The sequence below is a fragment of the Scyliorhinus canicula genome, chromosome 19, assembly GCF_902713615.1.
Source record: "Scyliorhinus canicula chromosome 19, sScyCan1.1, whole genome shotgun sequence".
In the NCBI taxonomy this organism is placed as follows: domain Eukaryota; kingdom Metazoa; phylum Chordata; class Chondrichthyes; order Carcharhiniformes; family Scyliorhinidae; genus Scyliorhinus; species Scyliorhinus canicula.
Window position 1 is genome coordinate 21298127 of NC_052164.1, and position 22808 is coordinate 21320934.

Here is a 22808-nt window from a genome sequence, read left to right on the forward strand (position 1 = left end):
GAAAATATACTACATTTATCGTTGACTGTACAGAATGCATGTAGAGCCCACGCTCAGGTTGGATTTATTGTGGGGGAAAGCAGCTGGAGGATTTGCTGTAGATTGAGGTTAGAGGAATAAATCTGCAGTGGTCCTCACAAAGCCTTGTGTCAGAGAACAGTCAGCAGAGTTGGCTTGGAAGCTGTGAGAATGTTGGATATCTGCCGGCAACCAGATCAAAGATCTGAGGCATCCACAGTATGCAATAAAAGCTGAAGGCTTGCTTAGCCCAAAAGCTAATGGAAGGATCGCCACAAAATATTACCCCAGAGAATAGCTGGAAGGGAAATAAAGTAAATTCTATGGGGCTGTGGCATACATTGTGGGTTGGTTCTAAAGAAATTAATGAATTTTGAAGATTGTTGAAGTGTAGAAGGGAATTCTTTGAGGAAAAGTGAATGGAAGTAAAGAACTCATAGAATAAGTAATAATAAACTATGGTATTAATAATGATTGCTTTGTTTAATTCTTATATATAGTAAAGTTAGTTTTTGTTTAAAAATGGGAAATATTGTGGCATAGTTCAGTCGGTTGATTTCTGGGTGTTTGGAGTTCTCATTTAAATGTCAACAATTTGTAACAGGTAAAACAGGGTATTGTAAACTGGTTTTTTTTAGAAGTTGTATCAATGAATGTCAGAAGTCAATGAATGGGAAGAAGGTGTAGAAAATTTACAAACATTCTTGAGCCATGAAGTATAATACCAGTGGCTCCATTCATCATGATCAGGAATAATGAAACACCCAGTAGGTTTGCTAGTGTACTGTTTTCATTAGAACGTATTTGTAATTTCTAGATGAAAAATGGTCACGGTCCATCTTGCTTCCCTTCCACCATGCTGTTAATAGAACATAGAACATAGGACATTACTTAATGGAGTTGTTAATCAATTTCCATCCACTAGTTTACAATATGCCTAAAAATGGCATAAAGATACCCGGAAAGATTGGGAACTTTAGGCTCAGGAGTCAATTATTTTCCTCCTCAACTACTCATCTGCTGTCTCCAAGATGTTGTTGTCTGAAATAAGTCAATCTAATTTGCATTTCAAAGTGGTGAAACAACTTTGGATTCTGAATGATCTCACCTTCATGCACAAACGCGAGTATGGATGATAAGACAAGCACAAAAGGCTAACAAGGCCAATCTAAAGAACAGAAAATCAGAACTTGCACTGTGTCTCTTTTAATGCATAAATTCCTGGATTAATGGTGTGCGGAATTAATAAGTCATTCTAATAGTGGGGCAACCCAGCCCTGCCTCTTCTGGTCTATTATTTACTGACAAAGTGTGAAGCAGAATCTGGGTATGATTTCCTCTGTGCTATAATAAGATAGCCCATTAAAAGTATATCGATTGTGGTTTTTACTCTGTGTTTAAAATAGATCAAAATTATTTTATCAATAACCATAGACTATTACTATGATGTTATTTCACTGTTGGCATTGTTTGACCCAGCAACTGATTATTTACAGATGGAGCACCACATCAACAGTACATGATAAACTGCCACAAATTTCACAAGAAACGAGGAGTGTGATGTCCAGAAAACCATTGCCGAAGGAGCAGAAGGTAAGCTGCAATCACGTATAACTCAAACATACTAATGTAATTGGCACATCTCTGTCACGGAAGTTATATTTCTGTAGTTGCGATTTATTTAGCTTTCAGTATTCAGCATTTTATTCACATGCCTTTGCCATGCCCTAAGGGTTGAATTTATTGTAACTATGAAAGCTGTAGTCATACTTGCCTGATATCAAAATAGCCTGCCCATTAAATATTTTTTGGTCAGAAACATTTTCTGTGCAACACCAGTCCTCCCAGTTTAATCATAGTATGTTTTTTTTAAAATAATTTTTATTGAAAAATTTTTTTTTACATAAAAGTATTTACCCCAACTAACTATAGAATATTACAAAATATTCCCTCTTAACAAATTTCCCCCCCCACCCGAACTCGCGCGCGCGTTGTCCCTCCCCCCTCCCCAAAAACAAACAAAGCAACAATCAACATCAAACATGAACTGCGAACAAATTTGCCCGCATTACAACCGTAAATAACCCACCACACCCGTTGTTGCCACCCCCCCCCCCCCCCCGGGTTGCTGCTGCTGCGACCTCTGTACCCTATCTTTGAGCCAAAAAGTCGAGGAAAGGCTGCCACCGCCTGAAGAACCCTTGTACCGACCCTCTCAGGGCGAATTTGACCCTTTCCAACTGAATAAAGCTTGCCATGTCATTAATCCAAGTTTCCACGCTTGGAGGCCTCGCGTCCTTCCACTGTATTAGTATCCTTCTTCGAGCAACTAGGGACGCAAAGGCCAGTACTCCGGCCTCTCTCGCCTCCTGTACCCCCGGCTCCACCCCAACCCCAAAGATCGCAAGTCCCCATCCTGGTTTGACCCTGGATCCCACCACCCTCGACACCGTCCTTGCCACCCCCTTCCAGAACTCCTCCAGTGCCGGACATGCCCAAAACATATGGACATGGTTCGCTGGACTTCCTGAACACCTGACACATCTGTCCTCACCCCCAAAGAACCGACTCATCCTTGTCCCCGTCATATGGGCTCTATGTAGCACCTTAAATTGAATGAGGCTAAGCCTCGCACACGAGGAGGAAGAATTAACCCTCTCCAGGGCATCAGCCCATGTCCCATCCTCTATCTGTTCTCCCAGCTCCCCCTCCCACTTGGCTTTCAGCTCCTCTACTGATGCCTCCTCCGCCTCCTGCATTACTTTGTATATGTCCGATATCTTCCCCCCCTCCGACCCAGACCCCCGAGAGCACCCTATCGCTCGCCCCCCTACTGGGGAGCAAGGGAAACCCTTCCACCTGGCGTCTAGCAAATGCCTTCACCTGCAAATGTCTAAACATGTTTCCCGGGGGGAGCCCGAATTTCTCCTCCAGCTCTCTCAGGCTCGCAAACCTCCCATCTACAAACAGATCCTTCAGCTGCCTGATACCCACCCTGTGCCAGCTCTGGAATCCCCCGTCCATGGTCCCCGGGATGAATCTATGGTTCCCTCTTAACAGTGCCTCCATCAGACCTCCCACTTCCCCCCTGTGTCGCCTCCACTGCCCCCAGATCTTGAGGGTAGCCGCCACCACCGGGCTCGTGGTGTACCTCGTGGGAGGGAGCGGCCATGGCGCCGTTACTAGGGCCCCCAGGCTTATGTTGCCACAGGACGCCCTCTCCATTCGTTTCCAAGCTGCCCCCTCCCCTTCCATCATCCACTTGCGCACCATCGATACATTAGCCGCCCAGTAATACCCCGAAAGGTTGGGTAATGCCAGCCCTCCACTCTCCCTACTCCGCTCCAAGAAGACCCTCCTCACCCTTGGGGTGCCGTGCGCCCACACGTAGCTCATGATGCTGCTCGTCACCTTTTTGAAGAAGGCCCTAGGGAGGAAGATGGGCAAGCACTGAAATAAAAACAAAAACCTCGGGAGGACCGTCATTTTAACGGACTGCACTCTGCCCGCCAGCGACAGCGGCACCATGTCCCACCTTTTAAATTCCTCCTCCATCTGTTCCACCAGCCTGGAGAAGTTCAACTTGTGGAGAGTCCCCCAGTTCCCTGCCACCTGCACCCCTAAATATCTAAAACTCTTTCCTGCTCTCTTCAACGGGAGTCTCCCGATTTCCTCTTCCTGGTCCCCTGGGTGTATCACAAATACCTCACTCTTACCCAAGTTTAGCTTGTACCCCGAAAAGTCCCCGAATTCTGCTAGCAGTTCCATCACCTCCGGCATTCCCCCTTCTGGGTCTGCCACGTATAGCAGCAGGTCGTCCGCGTATAGCGATACCCGGTGCTCCTCCCCGCCCCTTGTCAGCCCTCTCCACCCCCCTGAGCCCCTCAGTGCCATCGCCAACGGTTCAATTGCCAGTGCGAAGAGCAGGGGGGACAAGGGGCACCCCTGTCTGGTCCCCCGGTGGAGCCCAAAATACTCCGATCCCCTACCATTCGTCACTACACTTGCCGTCGGGGCCGAATAGAGCAGCTTCACCCATTTAATAAATCCCTCCCCAAATCCAAACCGTTCCAGCGTCTCCCACAGGTACTTCCACTCAACCCTATCAAATGCTTTCTCCGCGTCCAATGCCACCACTATCTCCGCCTCCCCCTCCACTGCCGGCATCATGATGACATTTAGCAGTCTCCGCACGTTCGTATTAAGCTGCCGCCCTTTCACAAAACCCGTCTGGTCCTCGTGTATCACCCCTGGCACACAATCCTCTATCCTGGTTGCCAGGATCTTTGCCAGCAGCTTGGCGTCCACATTCAGGAGCGAGATAGGCCTATATGACCCACACTGCACGGGGTCCTTGTCCCGCTTCAAGATCAGGGAGATCAGTGCCTGCGACATTGTCGGGGGCAGAGCCCCCCCCTCCCATGCCTCGTTGAAGGCTCGCACCAGCACAGGGCCCACCAGATCCGCATATTTTTTGTAAAATTCCACCGGGAACCCGTCTGGCCCCGGCGCCTTCCCCGACTGCATATGCCCAATCCCCTTGACTAGCTCCTCTAACCCTATCTGCGCCCCCAGCCCCTCTACCAGCTCCTCTTGGACCTTGGGGAACCTCAGTTTGTTCAAGAAGCCCTCCATCCCCCCTCCCCTCGTCGGCGGCTCTGACCGATACAGCTCCTTATAGAAGTCTCTGAAAACCCCATTTACTTCTGGCCCCTTCTGCACTACGTTCCCACCCCTCTCCCTCACTCCCCCAATTTCTCTAGCCCCATCCCGCTTGCGGAGCTGATGTGCCAACATCCTACTCGCCTTCTCCCCATACTCATAAATCGCGCCCTGCGCCCTTCTCCACTGTGTCTCCGCCTTTCTGGTGGTCAACAGGTCAAACTTAGCCTGCAAACTGCGCCGTTCCCCCAACAGCCCCTCCTCTGGTGCCTCCGCATATTTCCTATCCACGTCCAGAAGCTCCCCCACCAGCCTCTCCCTCTCCTGTCTCTCCCTCCTTTCCCTGTGTGCCCGTATGGAGATCAGCTCCCCCCGGATCACCGCCTTCAGGGCCTCCCATACCATCCCCACCTGCACCTCCCCCGTGTCATTAATGTCCAGATATCTTTCAATGCTCTTCCGGACCCTCTTACCCACCTCCTCATCCGCCAGCAACCCCACATCCAGGCGCCACAGCGGACGCTGGTCTCGCACCTCCCCCATTTCCAAATCTACCCAGTGTGGCGCGTGGTCTGAGACCGCTATGGCCGAGTACTCCACTTCCCGTACTTTTGGGATCAGTCCCCTGCTCAATACAAAAAAGTCAATTCTAGAATAGACTCTGTGGACATGGGAGAAAAAGGAATACTCCCTCGCCCTCGGCCTCCCAAACCTCCAGGGGTCCACCCCTCCCATCTGCTCCATAAACCCCTTTAGCACTTCTGCCGCTGCCGGCCTCCTACTCGTCCTTGAACTCGATCTGTCCAGCACGGGGTCCAGCACTGTGTTGAAGTCCCCCCCCATGATCAGGCCCCCTGCCTCCAGGTCCGGAATGAGGCCCAGTAGGCGCCTCATGAAGCCAGCGTCGTCCCAATTCGGGGCATACACGTTAACCATCACCACTTTCTCCCCCTGCAGCCTACCCTTCACGATGACATATCTACCCTCTTTATCCGCCACCACCTCCGCCGCCACGAACGACACCCTCTTCCCTACCAGGATCGCCACCCCCCGGTTCTTTACGTCCAGTCCTGAGTGGAACACCTGTCCCACCCACCCCCTTCTCAGGCGGACCTGGTCCGCCACCTTCAAATGGGTCTCTTGTAGCATTGCTACATCCGCCTTCAGTCCCTTCAAATGCGAGATTACTCTCGTTCTCTTGACCGGCCCATTCAGCCCCCTCACATTCCAAGTGATCAGCCGGGTCGAAGGGCAACCCGCCCCTTTCCCCGCCGACTAGCCATATCCTGTCACCTGCTCGCCCCGAGTCAGCCCTCCCTTTCTGACCCGCTCCCCATGGCGATGGCACCCCCCCCCCCCCCACCCCTCCGATCCTCAACTTCTCCTCCCTGGCCTTTTCAGCAGCAACCCGGTAGCCCCCCCCTTCCCCCCTCCCCCTCCCCCCCCCACCCCCCTCCCCCCCCAGGCTAGGACCCTTCCTAGCCGCGATGCACCCTCCATAGTACTTCCGTAAGTCAGCTGGTTTACGCTGACCCGGCTGCCCCTGCCACACTCCGACTCCTCCCGGCATGGGGGACGTCCCCCCCCTTACCACCCCTCCTTGACCCCGCTCCAGCGCGGGAAAGGGAGCCATTGCTGACCACGCCCCTTACTCCCCCCCCCCCTCCCTTCTCTGCCCCGTGCGCGGGAAACCCGAGGAAAGCCCGCGCTTTCGCCCTGCCCCTCCCCGCCCCTCCATCTTCAGTTCCACCCCCGTCCCCGATCTCACACCGATAAATACAAAACAACCAAAAACCCCACAAGAAACACATACCCCCGGCACTCCCCCCCCCACCCCGCCCTCCCAACATAACATTATAAATAACAGAAAAAAGAGAGAAAAAACTGGTAGAGAGAAAAAAAATGGGTCCAAAAATACGGCCAAGTGAAAATCCAACCAAAAGGAAGCCACGTGCCCAGCTTAAAGTACCAGAGCGGCAACGACCGCCAAGTATCCCCTGGTTCTAGTTTGAGTCCAGCTTTTCTTCCTGAACAAAGGCCCACGCCTCCTCCGGGGACTCGAAATAGTGGTGCTGGTCTTTATAGGTCACCCACAAGCGCGCTGGCTGCAGCATCCCGAATCTGATTCTCTTGGCATGCAGCACCGCCTTCGTCCGGTTGAACCGGGCCCGCAGCTTTGCCACCTCCGCACTCCAGTCCTGAAAGATCCTCACCGTCGAGTTCTCCCATTTGCTGCTCCTCTCTCTCTTGGCCCACCTCAGCACCCTCTCCCGGTCACTGAATCGCTGGAACCGAACCAGCACCGCCCTCGGGGGTTCGTTTACTCTTGGCTTCCTGGCCATTACTCTGTAGGCCTCCTCCAGTTCCAGGGGCGAAGGGACGGCCCCTGCCCCCATCAGTGAGCCCAGCATTTCTGCCACATACCCCGGGAGGTCCGACCCCTCCAGCCCTTCTGCCAGGCCCAGGATCCTCAGGTTTTTCCGCCTCATGCGGATATCCATCTCCTCCAGCCGGGTTTGCCATCTCAGGTGGAGTGCCTCGTGCACCTCCACCTTTCCCACGAGGACCGTGGCCTCCTCCTCCCTCACAGCCATCTCCTGCTGCAGCTCCCAAATTGACGCCTCTTGGGTCGCCTGTGCCCCCATCAGCCTGGTGGTCGTCGCGTTCATCGACTCCAGCAGCTCCACTTTCAGCTCCGTGAAGAAGCGCAGGAGAACGGCCTGCTGCTCCTCCGCCCATTTCCTCCAGTCCTCGGGTGCGCCGCCGGCCGCCATTTTGGATTTCTTCCCCCGCTTTTTTCGGGGAGCTGCTGCCGCTTTTTTTCCTGCCCCACTTCGGGTAACGACCATAAATTTTTCCGGGTTCTCCTCTGGGAACCTTCCCCCACCGGGAATTGCCGTTCCAGCGCCGTTAGGGGCCCTCCAATCGGCCCGAAAACACCTTCCTCACAGGAGCAGCCAAACGTGCGACTTAGCTAGTCATAGCCGCAACCGGAAGTCCTAATCATAGTATGTTTAATCATTCAAAATAGTATCTTGGACTGTAGCAGAGAGAATATTGCCATAGATGGCAATGCCATACAGCCCTGGAGCTATAAGGCCCAGCTGCAGATTGCACCACCTCGGTCTGGGCTGCAACAGTTTAGGCTAGCTGTCTCGGGCGATAGCATGCAAGTGGCAACGGTGGGAGTAGTAATGCTGAGCGAGGACAGCAGGATTACACAGCATGGAGCCACTGCCGCTCTCCTGGGCCAGAGCCTCAGCAATCCTTGTAACCCATTGAAGAATAGATACCTGGAGGTAACCAATAAGTCTCTTAGCAGATTGGTAGTCAGCTATGTGGTGTCAACCGTCTGAGCCACAAAGGCAGCAGATTGGCCCTTTAGCCCTGTTTTTCCCACATCGTAATCAACAACTTACTGTGGGCATGCTTTGCATTGACAGGGCACTCAATTAATTTAAATTTGACCATGAAAATGGCTTGGAACCCACATTAACTCCTTCAGGTGGGCACCACATATGCCACTCTCATCTCAGCACCCCCCTTTCCAATTTACATATAGTTTTGTGTTGCAGATTTCGGTCACATTTATGTTTGCGCATTCAATTGTCTATTCAAAAAGAGCAAAAAAAAGTACAACTGGAGGCACCGGGAGTATCCCGGTCTAATGTCATTACACAGACATCAAATGGAAAAGCTACCAAAGGAATAAAAAACAGCCTATCAACAATATATCATCAGAAATGCTACCAGTAAGAATAAAGGGGAACTAACGAAACAGCTTCAAATATTTTTCAAACATATGGTAGCATTTTCTGCATGTACAGTGGGTTTAACTAACAATGTGTTCTATTAGAATTATTGATTTCCATGAGAGACCCGGAGCTACATTTGCCAAAGCTATCACTGTTAGCTTTATTTAAAAGTCTTTCCAAAATACACAAATCCCTACAACTCTGATGTTTTTTTAATGATGGCAAGCAAGATTGGATATTTTCAGAGTAGTTGAAGACTTTAAGTGCATTCCATGAATCCTTATCCAATGATAGAGAAGCATCACAGCACGAACAATGACAGAAATTATTTACAAGCAATAATAATAGTGCACACTTTAAGTCTATAGTTAGCAAAATATTAATGTACAAAATTGTCCTTATAAAACTTTAGAAGCGGTGAATTGTAGTATAATTCATGTGCTCTGGTTTATATATTGCACACTAGTTAAATAAATGTTGCTGCATAATGACTTTTTGCTTCCTGAGGACAATGCTTATTTTTGAAAAATCAAAAATGAATTTACCTACCAGCAATTGACACATAGAAATAGGAACAGGAACAGGCCATTTGTCCATCGAGTCTGCTCCGCCTTTCAGTGTGATCATTCTTGCTCTCTCCCCATACCCCTTCATGCCTTTCTTGTCTGGAAATCTATTTCTTTCTTAAATACGTTCAGTAACATCGGGCGGGATTCTCCGACTCCCCACCCCGCCGGGTCGGAGAATCGCTGGGGGCCGCCGGGGATCCCGCCCCCACCGTCTCCCGACGTCTCCGGCACCAGAGATTCGGCAGCGGCGGGAATCGTTCCGTGCCTGTCGGTGGCACCAACCCCCCCCCCACCCCCCGGCGATTCTCCGGCCTGCGATGGGCCGAAGTCTCACCGCTCTCATGCCGGTCCTGCCGGCGTGAATCAAACCTTACCGGCGTGACCAGACGGCGCGGGCGGGCTCCGGGGTCCTCGGGGGGGGGGGGCGATCGGGCCTCGGGGGGTGCCCCCACGCTTGCCTAGCCCATGAACGGAGCCCACCAATCGGCGGGCAGGCCTGTGCCGTGGGAGCACTCTTTTCCTTACACCTTTGCCATAGTCTTCACAATGACGGAGGCGGAAGTGACCCCTCCCCTGCGCATGCGCGGGGATGATGTCAGCCGCCGCTGACGTTCCGGCGCATGTGCGGACTTCCGCCAGCTGCGAAGTCCCTTCGGCCCCGCCTGGCGTGGCGCCAAAGGCCGTTCCCGCCGACCGGCGGGGCGCCAACCACTCTGGCACGGGCCTAGCCCCTCAAGGTTCGGGCTTGGCCCCTAAAGGTGCGGAGATTCCGCACCTTTGGGGCGGCCCGACGCCGGAGTGGTTCATGCCACTCCATCCCGCCGGGACCCCCCGCCCCGCCGGATAGGGGAGAATCCCGCCCATGGTATCCACAGCCTTATGTGGTGGAGAATTCCACAGTTTACCATCCTCGTGAGTGAAGACATTTCTCCTCATCTCAGTCCTAAATGGCCGACTCCATATTCTGTGACCATGACCCTTTGTACCGTTGTTCCAACCCGCTTCCCTCAACCATGGGAAGTACCCAATTATTTGCTGTTTAGGAGCCAACTGAAAAATTATTCTGCCCGCACTCATTTTGTCATCAAATCTTTTCAGTGCCTGTACTGTCTTTACTGCAATTGTATAGGGCATTGGTGAGCCACACTTGGTGTATTGTGTGCAGTTTTTGTGCCCTTATCTGAGGAAGGACGTCCTTGCTGTGGAGGTAGTGCAGAGGAGGTTTCCAGACAGATTCCTGGAATGGTGGGACTGTCTAAGGAGAGACTAAGTCGGTTCGGATTATATTCATCGGAGTTTAGAAGAGTGAGAGGGGTCTCATAGAAACTTATAAAATTCTAACAGGATTGTACAGGGTGGATTCAGAAAGAATTATTCCCATGGGGGGGGGGATTTCCACAACTAGGGGTCATTGTTTGAGGAAAGGGGTAAACGTATTAGGACTAAGGTGAGGAGAAATTTCTTCACCCAGAGAGTGGTGAATCTGTGGAATTCACTACTACAGAAAGTCGTTGAGGTCAAACCGTTGTTTAATTTTGAGAAGGAATTAGATATAGATCTTGGGGCTGAAGGGATCAAGGGATATGGAAGGAAGACGGGATCAGGGTATTGAACTTGCTGATCAGCTATGATCTTAATAAATGATGGAGCAGGCTCGAAGGGCCGAATGGCCTCCTCCTATTTACTATGTATGTTTCTGTGTACACCTCTTCCCCCATCTTCACTCCCACAGTATTCACCACTTTGCAATATTGTAGGCCACCAGCTTATATCATTCAAAGTATGCTTGTTATATGAATATACAATTTGGTTATTCCAAATAAATTGGAGTAAATATAAATCATACTTACTAAGCATATAAAGCCTCACATATCAACTATATTAAAAAAGGTTCATCAATAATTGGACCAAATCTGTTGCTTTTTAACAAATGTCTGAAGTGATAAGTAGTCACTTGATTATCTATCAAATTGGCATTTTCACATCAAGATTGTAGAGCTGGCATTGCACAATTTTGTTGCTCTTCAATGGAAAGTTGACAATTCCTCCATATTGTGGGAGTGAAGATGGGGGAAGAGGTGTACACAGAAACATTCATAGCAAATAGGAGGAGGACATTCGGCCCTTTGAGCCTGCTCCATCATTTATCATGATCATCGCTGATCATCAAGTTCAACACCCTGATCCCGCCTTCCCCCTATATCTCTTGACTATGTTAGCCCCAAGAGCTATATCTAATTCCTTATTGAAATTGTACAATTGTTATAACCTCTGGTCTATTGCGCAGTCAATTCCAGCTCTACTTGACCCGGAGTTACAACAAGGTTGAATTAACAATTAGATAAATACCCAAAGTTTTTGGCCCTTGGCTGCCCAATAATTCAGTCACCAGGTTTGTCCATTTAAACACAAATATTTTTATTTATAACAAGAACTACAATGAAATATGCAGCAATTACAACTGGATAACTATCAACTCATTCTGAATTCCCACTCTAATGTGCCTCACCCGCTATCTACACACACACACACACACACACACACACGGATACATAGATACATTAAAAATTTTTTTAGAGTATCCAATTCGTTTTTTCCAATTAAGGGGCAATTTAGCATGGCCAATCCACCTACCCTGCACATCTTTGGGTTGTGGGGGCGAAACCCACGCAAACACGGGGAGAATGTGCAAACTCCACACAGACAGTGTCCCAGAGCCGGGATCGAGCCTGGGACCTCGGCGCCGTAAGGCAGCAGGGCTAACCCACTGCGCCACCGTGATGCCCCAGATACATAGATACATGACAGACAAAAACAGAGGGGAGAAAATAATAATAATGGAAGGGAAAATTCTTTGTTTCAGATTTTTTTCTTGAAGCTGACCTTCCTTCAAAGTAAGCCTTCTGATGTAGACCTCTGTTTACAGCCTTTTTGGTTTAACTGTAGATTTATTGAGGTCTCTTCAGTTTCAGAAATGCAGCCACTCATAGCCTTTCTGGAGAGAGAGAATTGAGAGAAGATCCTTTCCTCTGAGTGTCCACGATTGAAACGGAGATCCTTAGATCTCTGAAAATGATTCCACTCATTTAGCACTCAATCACCACCTGTTACCTGGCAGTATACGGCCTTGTGGCCAATTCATTGGTCACCAACCAATCAATCGAACCAAATCCGATCTCCACTCTTGGGTGCTGTCTAAAGCTAGCAGTATTATATATTACACTGCAACATATTGAATTGGTTCTCTCTGCTGTTTGACTTAATGATATATGCCCACTAAGCATCCATGGAGCAAAAATGGTCACAACAAAAATAAAGAAAGGGTTAGGGTTAAGGGAATCCGCAGGAAGGACCCTTACAAATGAACAGCTGAGAGCAAAGATTTTCTTTGTCTTGTGATGAATGAAGGATATATATTGTATGATATGCGTTTGGTGAGTAAGGGTTAAAAGCCTAGGTCAGCGTGTGGATACACCTGTTGAGGTAATTTTTTTTAAAGTCCTGATTTAAAAAGACAAGACACTTGGGCTATAGAGGTGCAATTAAAGCATTCTAAAAGTTGGGCTAACGAAATGTTGTTCTATAAAGAAGGTTCCCTGGGAGTAGATATAAGAGAAGTTGTGTTTAGCTTTATTAAGATGATGTAGTTAATTAAGATGATGTAGTAAATAGTAGGCGGGGGTAGAAGAAGTTAGATGTTGTGTTCGAGTTCAGTTAAAGATTTGACTGTGAACAGCACAGGAGCAGTTTCTCAAAGACTGGCAGGTTAAACAGTAGTCTAAAACAGACAAGGACCTGCAGACTGTTTCGTGGTCAGATTTCTCTCTCTCTATCTCTATCTCTCTCTATCTCTCTATCTCTCACTATCTCTCTCTATCTCTCTCTGTCTCTCTCTATCTCTATCTATCTCTCTCTCTCTCTCCCCCTCTCTCTCTCTCTGTTTAACGGGTAATTGTAAGCTATTGTCTTGTATGAAGTTACAGTTATTTTAATACCGTGTTAGTAATAAAGTTTGTTTTAATATATGATATCCCTATTTGCGCACAGAATCACTCCTGGAGCAAAGTATCCTTTCCTCATAGTCTTACAAATTAAATAAAATGTTGGAGTTTCTGTCCCGTATTCTAGCAACTGTTGGGATCTGTTCCATAATCATAATAGTCTAAATTACTATGTAAAATAACTATTACCACTGTCCACACACTTCCAGCACTTATTGCAACATCCTAAAAATGCACTCCATAATTGCTTGATATTTACCCGCCTGGATGATTACATTGTCCTGGAATGGGACTTGGTCTTAGAGGTGAGAGTACTACCAACTGTTTTCATTAGAAAGACGGAGATTGAGGGGTGACCTGATCGAGATTATGAGGGGCATGGATAGAATGGATGGGCGGGCACTCTTTCTCAGGGTGGAGGGGGTCAGTCATCAGGGGGGCATAGGTTTAAGGTCTGTGGGGCAAAGTTTAGAGGAGATGTGCGAGGCAGGTTTTTTACACAGAGGGTGGTGAATGCCTGGAACGCATTGCGAGGGGAGGTTGTGGAAGCAGATATATTAACGGCGTTCAAAACGCATCTTGGTAAACACATAGATAGGATGGGTATAGAGGGATATGGCACAAGGAAGTACTGAGGGTTTTTGCAAAGGTTGGTATTATGACGAGTACAGGCTTGGATGGCCGAAGGATCTGTTACTGTGCTGTATTGTTCTTTGTTCTTTGATCCATGGCTGACTCCAAAGATTCAATTCCTCAGCCTAACCGTAGGACATTTTATGCTGAGCTGTACATGGTTAATGTGAGTATCATAAATTGGGACAAATTAATGTTTATTATACAGCGTAGTAAAAACAGTCTGAGCAGTGCAACTTTATGATGGCCAAGTCTTGTCCGAAGCTAAAGTAGTTGCAGCCAAAGTAGATGTAGAGGTGAAACTATGAGAAAGCAAATTCCTGATCAGAAGAGCAACTTTTTTCGCTCTTGATGTTTGAAATACTGAGGTTTCACTTAATAAATCTGTTTTTGTTTTGGGGTTTTTACAGTCAGAGAGGGACATGGCCAAAATTGAGGCAGGAAATATCGCCATCCTAGAGAAACTGGCTTCAATAATGGCCCCACGCTCGGGTGGTGCGTCCTGGAGCAACTATGATTTCAAGAGGTAGGGAGATTTCGTTTTTACATTGTCCCCAGTAGTCGTTACAGTGTTTGCCCTCGAGTCATTTTAAATCTTTAAAATGAAATGGATCAATGTCAGTTTTCAAGCAAATATCTTGGAATAAGTCCCAGCTCTGTTTTGTATTGCTTGCTAAAAGCAGTTTACTTTATTTTAATATCGGGATGTTGGCCCAGTGGTTGCTGGATTTGTCATCCAGAGGCCCAGACTAATGCTCTGAGGGCACCTGGAATTTAAATTCAATAAATAAATCTGTGATTGGAACTGTTGAATTGTTGTAAAAGCTCATGCTGTTCACTGAAGTCCTTAACTGGTCTGGCCTACATTTGACTCCAACCCACATAGTGCAGTTGACTCTTTGCTCTAATCTACCTGCCACAGAAGAATCTATCGATGACTATTGGTAAGAGTTACTGTCACACGGACAGTCCATGCAGAGACAAAGTTCCATCTTCAACAGCCACCGTGTTGTGTGTCACTGCCACTGTGCTAAACAGGATAGATTGAGAACAGATCAAGCATCTCAAAACTGGGCATTCGTGAGGTGCTGTGGACCATCAGTAACTGCAGAATTGTATTCAACTATAATTTTAACAACATGGCCCTACATTTCTCTCATTCTATAATTGCTATCAAGCCAGGGTATCAACCCTGGAAGCACCAGGGAAGCATAGAGATTAGGTGCCAACTTGGTGAAGCTACAACACAGGACAAACAATATCAATGGAGGCAGCATTCTGTGCACAGAGCTAAGTGATCCCACAGCCAGTGAATTATATTGAAGCATTGCAATCCTGCCACAACTTGTGGAACCTCCTCCAGTTAGTTGTTTGTGGTGCATAATTAAATAACTAACTGGAGGAGGAGTTTCCACAAATATTCCTGCCCTCTGTGAAGGTGTGGCCCAGCACATCATTGCAAAAGAAAAGAAAGACACATTTACATCTGTCTTTAGCCAGAAGTGCTGAGAGTATGATTTATCCAGGCCACCTTCTGCGGTCCCCAGCATCACAGATATCAGTTTTCAACCAATTTGTATCTCTCCAGTGATATCAAGAAATGGCTGACGGCACTGGATTCTGCCAGGGCTCTGGGCCCCTGACAACATCGCAGCAGAATCATAGAATCCCTACAGTGCAGAAGGAAGCCATTCGGCCCATCAAGTCTGCACCAACCCTCCAAAAGAGCACTCTACCCATGCCCACTCACTTGCAGTATCCCAATAACCCATTAACCTAACCTATGCAACTTTGGACACTAAAGAGCAAATTAGCATGGCCAGTCCACCTAACCTGCAATCTTTGGAGCACCTGGAGGAAACCCACGCAGTCACCCAAGGCCGGAATCGAACCTGGGTCCCTGGCACTGTGAGGCAGCAGTGCTAACCACTGGGGCACCGTGCTGCCCTAGTAAAAATGAAGAGTTGTCCTCCAGAACTAGCCGCGCCCCTTAACCTGGCAATGTAGAAAAATGCCCAACTGCATCCTGTCCACACAAAAAAATAAGACAAATCTAATCTGACCAATTACTGCCTCATCAGGCTATGCATAATCATCAGCAAAGTGATGGAAGGTGTTGCGATCAAAAGCAACTTAAAAGCAACAACCTGCTTCATCGATGCTCTGTTTGGGTCCCACAAGAGCCAATTGGCTCCTGACCACGTTACAGTCTTGATCCAAACATGGACAAAAGAGCTGAATGCAAGAGTGAGAGTGACATCATGACAGCTTTTGACCGAGTGTGGTATCGAGACACTGCAGCAAAATTGAAGTGAATGGGAATAAGCGGCAAAACTCTCAATCAGCTGGATTCATACCTAGCTCAAAGAGAGATGGTTGTGATTGTTGGAGGTCATTCATCATAGCCGTAGGACATCACTGCAGTAGTTCCTCAGGGTAGCGTCCTAGGCCCAAATATCTTGTAGCAGCCTCACCAATGACTTTCCCTCCATTACAAGATCAAAAGTGGGGATGATCGCTGACTATTGCATAATGTTGAGACTCTAGATACGGAAATAATCTGTTCAAATGCAGCAAGACCAAAATAACATTCGGGCTTGGGGGGCTGATAATTGGCAAGTAACCCTTGTATCACACACGTGCCAGGCACTGATCATCTCCAGCAAGGGAGAATATCATCTTCAACCCTTGATATTTAACAACATTACCACTATCAACGTCCTGAGGGCTATCATTGACTAGAAACATAACTGGACCAGTGAATTAAATGCTGTGGCTACAAGAGCAGGTCAGAGGCTTGACATTTTGGGGCGAGTACCCTACCTCCTGACTCACCAAAGCCTATCCACCATCTACAAGGCATATCAGGAGTACGATGGAATACTCTCCACTTGCCTGGTTGAATGCGGTTGCAACAACACTCAAAGAGACTCAGCAACATTCAGGACAAAGCAGCCTGCTTGATCAACATACCATCTACCAAATTAAACATTCACTCTATCCACCACTGACACAGTGGCAGCAGTATTTAAATGTTCAAGATGCACTATAACAATGCTCCAAGGCTTCTTTGCCAGCAGCTTGCAAACTTGCGACCTCTACCACCTGGAAGCACATGGGCAGCAGATGCATGAGAATACCACCACCTGCAAGTTTCCCTTCAACCTGACTTGGAACTATTTCCCCATCCTTTCGCTGTTGTGGGATCAAAATCCTGGCACTCCCTTCCCAGTAACGCTAGATGGACTGCAGTGGTTCAAAAGGCATCTCAGCAACATCTTTTGAGGGGCAATTAGGGATAGGCTAAATGCTGGCATACTCAACAATGCCCACATCCCATGAAAGAATATAAAAAGTCAGCTATTTCAGCTCCGCATTTGAAACAAATTTAACTTCCTCAATGTTGCTATGTAATGAATGGTAGGACTCCAGTAAGTACAAAGGATCAGAGGGACCTTAGGGTCTATGTCCATAGATCCCTGAAGACAGAAGGACAGATAGATAAGGTGGTTAAGAAGGCATATGGGATTTATTAGCTGAGGCAGAGAGTTTAAGGAAGGCGGTTCTGATGGAGCTGTATAAAACTCTGTTTAAGCCACCGTTGGAGTATTGTATACAGTTCTGGTCAGCACACTATAGGAAGGAACTGATTGCACTAGAAATGGTGCAGAGGAGATTCACCAGGATGTTGCCGGGGCTGGAGTGTTTCAGTTATGAAGAGAGACTGGATCAGCTGGGGTTGTTTTCCTTGAAGCAGAGAAGATTGAGAGGGGGACCTGAATGAGGTGTATAGAATTATGAGGGGCATAGATAGAGTGGATAGAATGGAACTTTTCCCCTTAGTGGAGGGGCCAATAACCATGGGGCATAGATTTAAGGTTAGGGCCAGGAGGTTTAGAGGGATTTGAGGAAAGATATATTCACCCAGAGGCTGGTTGGAATATGGAACTCACTGTCTGAAAGGATGGTAGAGGTGGGAATGCTCACAATACTTAAGACACATTTAGATGAATACTTGTAATGTCATAGCATGCAAGGCTAGAAAATGGGATTAGAACGTTAGATGCTTGAACACGATGGACTGAAGGGCCTCTTTCCGTGCTGGGAAAACTCTGTGACTCTATATAATGTAACATATTTTATCCAATTTACGCAACATATCCTCTATATTGCATATCTCTACAAATGTTCTGACTACCCCTCCCTATTGTTTTATGGTTACAAAGACCTTGTTTTGCCTTGTATTCCCTGTACTCCCAAGCCAATACCGAACGGGCTTGTACATTGGGAAGCTGTCTCTTAAAATCTTTGCTGTTAGCTATAAGAAGTTACACGTTCCTGATTTGTTTACTAAAATTCTCATTGTGACTAAAATGTAGATGGCATATTAGTGGTTGAAGTGATGATATGCAGGCTCTGATCAATATAACCTTATCGTAACTCTTCTAGTAGTCTGCCTATCACTAACAAAGCCAAAATTGTGCCAAAATGGAAAAAGATGTCAACTTGGCAAATCCCTGCCCCAAAAACTAAATGACTATAGTTCATCCAGGATGATCAACAACAATTGCATTCATATAACACCTTTAATGTAATAATAACAATTCCAAAATGCTTTATAGGAGCATTATCAGACAAAATTTGACTCCAGGCCACATAAAAGAGATATTGGGTTAGGTAACCAAAAACTTGCCTAAGGAGATAGGCTTTATGCAGCAACTTGAAAGAAGAATGCAGCAATGGAAAGGTGGCTGTAGTGATATCATGGTTGTGTTGCAATTCACCAACTGACCATTAGGACTCATTAGTATATAAGAGAATGTTAGTCAGGTACCCTCAGACTGACTAGGGAGCTGGGAGAGAGATAGTGATTTGTGCATGTTCATACTGTTATTCATCTGTTGTTTTGTACATATTTGACCCACAGTTAATGTTAATAGATAGCTTATAACTTTAGCTACAAGTGTTCTTGTAAAAACAAATCAGGCCATCCAGCAAGAACATTACATGGTACCAGGGTTGAATGGTACTAAACACTGAAAAAAGGTCACATCATCGAGTGAGTCCACAGAGATTTGAAGATTTTGCAGACTGCAAGAATTAACATCATGGGGTCGTTGAAGCCACCTATGAGTCTCAGATTTCATGGTAATGTGGACAGCAACTGGCATGTGTTTAAACAACAATTTAATCTGTTTCTTACTGATTAAATTTAGCAAATCAATCAGATTTGCATAAGGTAGCGATGCTCCGAACAGCGGCAGGGCCCAAAGCAATTGCTGTGTTTAATGCATTTAAACTTGCAGACGATGAAGATAGTAAAAATTTTAACAAAGTAATTCGAAGATTTGATGAAACTTGCACTCCCAGAAAGAATGAAATTTTTGAACGCTATGTGTTTAGACCACATTTACAGAAGTCCATTGACCATTTTATCACTGATTTAAAGTTAAAAGCTAAAACCTGTAAATTTTCTGCTCTGGAATCTTCCATGATTCAGGATCAGATTGTGATTGGTGTGAATGAAAATATGCTGAGGGAAAGGCTGTTGTTAAGATTTTTCAGGCTCACTAGCTAGCAGCAGAGCATTCTAAAATGTTTCTCAGTAATGGCAGCGTTTTCTTGGAGGAAATCACTCCTGTTGCCGCCCTTTTTCCAAAAAGGCAGGAAACATCCTAAAAAAGATTGGAAGTTCCTGCAGCTTTTCGCATACCAATAAATAGGTTAAAGATCAGGACAAAGTATTACTGTGTAAAATATGTGGTCAAAGGCATAAGTTAAGGCAGTGTCCAGCGTTTGTCAAGTTTTGTTCCAGATATAAACTTTGTTCAGAATTGTTCCTTGAAGCTGATCCCCAGATCAGTCAGCACAGTAGAAATCACAGACTCCAGTGATGAAACATCATTGTTTGTTGGAGTAATAACAGAAGAATACTTTTTTGGAGACGTCAAAAAATTCTCCAGACTTAAGAAAAATGCAAACTGATGCTCCATTGAAAATAAATGTGGTTGATGAGGACAAATAGCTGCTACCACTTGAAGTGAACAGTTCAGTGGTCCACTTGAAGTTAGACACTGGTGCAAAGCACGATAGCATAGTGGTTAGCACAAATGCTTCACAGCTCCAGGGTCCCAGGTTCCAATCCCGGCTTGGGTCACTGTCTGTGTGGAGTCTGCACGTTCTCCCCGTGTGTGCGTGAGTTTCCTACGGGTGCTCCGGTTTCCTCCCACAATCCAAAGATGTGCAGGTTAGGTGAATTGGCCAGACTAAATTGCCCTCAGGGTCCAAATTGCCCTTAGTGTTAGGTGGGGTTACTGGGTTATGGGGATAGGGTGGAGGTATGGGCTTGGGTAGGGTGCTCTTTCCAAGAGCTGGTGCAGACTCGATGGGCCAAATGGCCTCCTTCTGCACTGTAAATTCTATGAAAGCCAATTTAATCAGTATGACGATTTAAAAAATCTAAAAATTCAACCGATTAGAAGAAATCCCAAAATATCTCTGAGATTATAATAGTTCAAGCTTTAAATGTTATGGTGCTTGTGACCAGAGTGTTGGGGTGAAGAACACAGTTTATTCCGTCCCATTCTGTATTGTATCCGAGGGCTTGGATTCATTATTAGGCAATTACCCCTGTGAAGAATTAGGTCGAGTGCAGTTGGTGCATGGCATCCACAAAGGATTAGATCAACACCAACAATTCTGAGAACAATATCAGAAAACTCAACGATATGTTCACTGATTTTAGTGCACTGCCATTCGCCATCGAGATACAATTTAAAGAAGATACATTATCTAAAGCACCGATACAGACTATTAGACGTGAAATTACTGAAGACGGAGATCTGCTGTCAATCTCATTTGTACCCAACCATCCGTATCAGATATAAAATCACAAGTTATCAAGAAGATAGAAGAACCTACCAATGGGGTAAATTCCATGGTCTGTGTGAAACAAAAAAATGGTGATGCTCGTGTAGGCATGGATTCCAAAGATTTTAATGAAAAAATTTTAATTGTAAAACAATCATTACAGAAAGCAATGGACAGCCAATCTGATCCATATCTCCCAAAATCACGTTACAAAGTGTTGCCATTGTCACATGGTAGATCGTCAGCACAGTTACTCAAGAATAGAAGGTTGCTTACCGCACTTCCATACTTGGAAAAGGAGGAGGAGAATAAGACCATAAGACCATAAGACATAGGAGTGGAAGTAAGGCCATTCGGCCCATCGAGTCCACTCCGCCATTCAATCATGGCTGATGGGCATTTCAACTCCACCTCCCAGCATTCTCCCCATAGCCCTTAATTCCTCGCGACATCAAGAATTTATCTATCTCTGCCTTGAAGCCATTTAGCGTCCCGGCCTCCACTGCACTCTGCGGCAATGAATTCCACAGGCCCACCACTCTCTGGCTGAAGAAATGTCTCCGCATTTCTGTTTTGAATTTACCCCCTCTAATTCTAAGGCTGTGCCCACGGGTCCTCGACTCCTCGCCTAACGGAAACAGTTTCTTTGCGTCCATCCTTTCTAAGCCATGTATTATCTTGTAAGTTTCTATTAGATCTCCCCTTAACCTTCTGAACTCCAATGAATACAATCCCAGGAACGCCAGCCGTTCCTCATATGCTAGACCCGCCATTCCAGGGATCATCCGTGTGAATCTCCGCTGGACACGCTCCAGTGCCAGTATGTCCTTCCTGAGATGTGGGGCCCAAAACTGGACACAGTACTCCAAATGGGGCCTAACCAGAGCCTTATAAAGGCTCAGTAGCACATCGCTGCTTTTATATTCCAACCCTCTTGAGATAAATAAACCCTCTTGAGATAAATAATGCAATGGTACTGCAGGAAATGCAAAATGTTAAAGCAAAACAAAAGCAGTTCTATGATAGAGTGTCTAGAACTTTACCACCATTGAGTATTGATGACATTGTGAGAATCGAAGACTCAAGCAATTGGTCGAGAAAAGCCATTGTACTTGAAGAAGTAGCTCTCGTTCCTACAAAGTACAGACAGAGGATGGGTTGGTTTTAAGAATAAATCGCTGCGTGCTCTTGAAAACAAGAGAGGACTTTCACAACAACGTGATGGATGACAAAGACTGTCATGGAGAACATAGAATCTACAAGTTCTGAGCAGCAAGGTCAAACTTTGAGACGATCAACCAGAGTCAGAAGAAAACATGATTGACTCAATTTGTAGATTTGGACTATTTGTACAAACTATGCTTGCTGTTCTTGTATGTGTGTGATATATTTATTGATTACAAAATTTTAAAGAAAAAAATGAATACTGTGAGACTCACAGGCTAATCATATCACATGTAAATATGCTGATGATATCACTATATCCCCTTTCCTTTGAAGGAAAATTTATTCCTTCAAAGGAAAGAAGATGTAGTGATAACAGGGTTGTGTTGTAATTCACCCACTGGACCACTAGGAGTCTCATCAGTACATAAGTGAATGTTGGAGTCAGATGACCTCAGACTGACTAGGAAGCTAGGAGGGAGATAGTGGTTTGTGCATGTTCATACTGTTATTTATCTGTTTTCTTGTATATATTTGACGCACAGTTAATGTTAATAAATTGTTTGTAGCTTCAGCTACAAGTGTTCTTGTAATATAAATGATGCCATCCAACAAGAACATTACAGTGGCCGCTAATGATGAAGTGAATAAAGTTGTAGAGTATGTATCTACAACTTTCAAGTAGCACACTTGAAAGAGCACAGATATATCAGGGTGTTGGACTGGAGGAAGCTACAGGTTTGGGAAAGGTGAGGCCAAGGACTGTTTTGAACACAAGGATGAGAATGGTAAAAGTAAGATATTGCCAAACTGGGATCATCAAGTATGAGGATAATGCCCCATCTGCAACAATCACAGATTCACGCCAGTGACAATGGACGTCACCTTCAGAAGTTGAAAACAGGACGGTGGGGGAGGGGGGGGGGGGGGCTGTGGGGGGGGTGGGGGGGAGGGTGGTGGGGGGGGGCACTGACAGTTAGGGACTTCTACACCAACAGCAGATTGACAATGCTCGATGAACGAACAGAAACATTTCAGCTGACGGCAGAGGGGAGGGGGGCAGTGGAAGAGAGAATGAACTAAGGCACTGACAGATCAAAAACATCCTACAAAGGGAAACTAAGACATACCCATGA

General features: G+C 46.5%; 1 protein-coding gene and 1 long non-coding RNA gene across 7 annotated transcripts in view; one reads left to right on the plus strand and one right to left on the minus strand.

The window, feature by feature from the left end:
- Positions 1 to 22808, plus strand: part of LOC119954127 — a 93456-nt gene that overhangs the window by 38623 nt on the left and 32025 nt on the right. For all 6 annotated transcript variants that reach the window (XR_005458173.1, XM_038779048.1, XM_038779050.1 and 3 more), the window contains 2 exons: positions 1515 to 1611; positions 14049 to 14164. Coding sequence is in view for 5 of the 6 variants with exons in the window: in XM_038779048.1 (XP_038634976.1) it covers positions 1515 to 1611; positions 14049 to 14164 (213 nt within the window). In the remaining variant the exon portion in view is untranslated. The remainder of the gene's footprint in view (positions 1 to 1514; positions 1612 to 14048; positions 14165 to 22808) is intronic.
- The window catches only part of LOC119954130, a 49624-nt gene that overhangs the window by 20029 nt on the left and 6787 nt on the right, over positions 1 to 22808 (minus strand). The window lies entirely within an intron of this gene.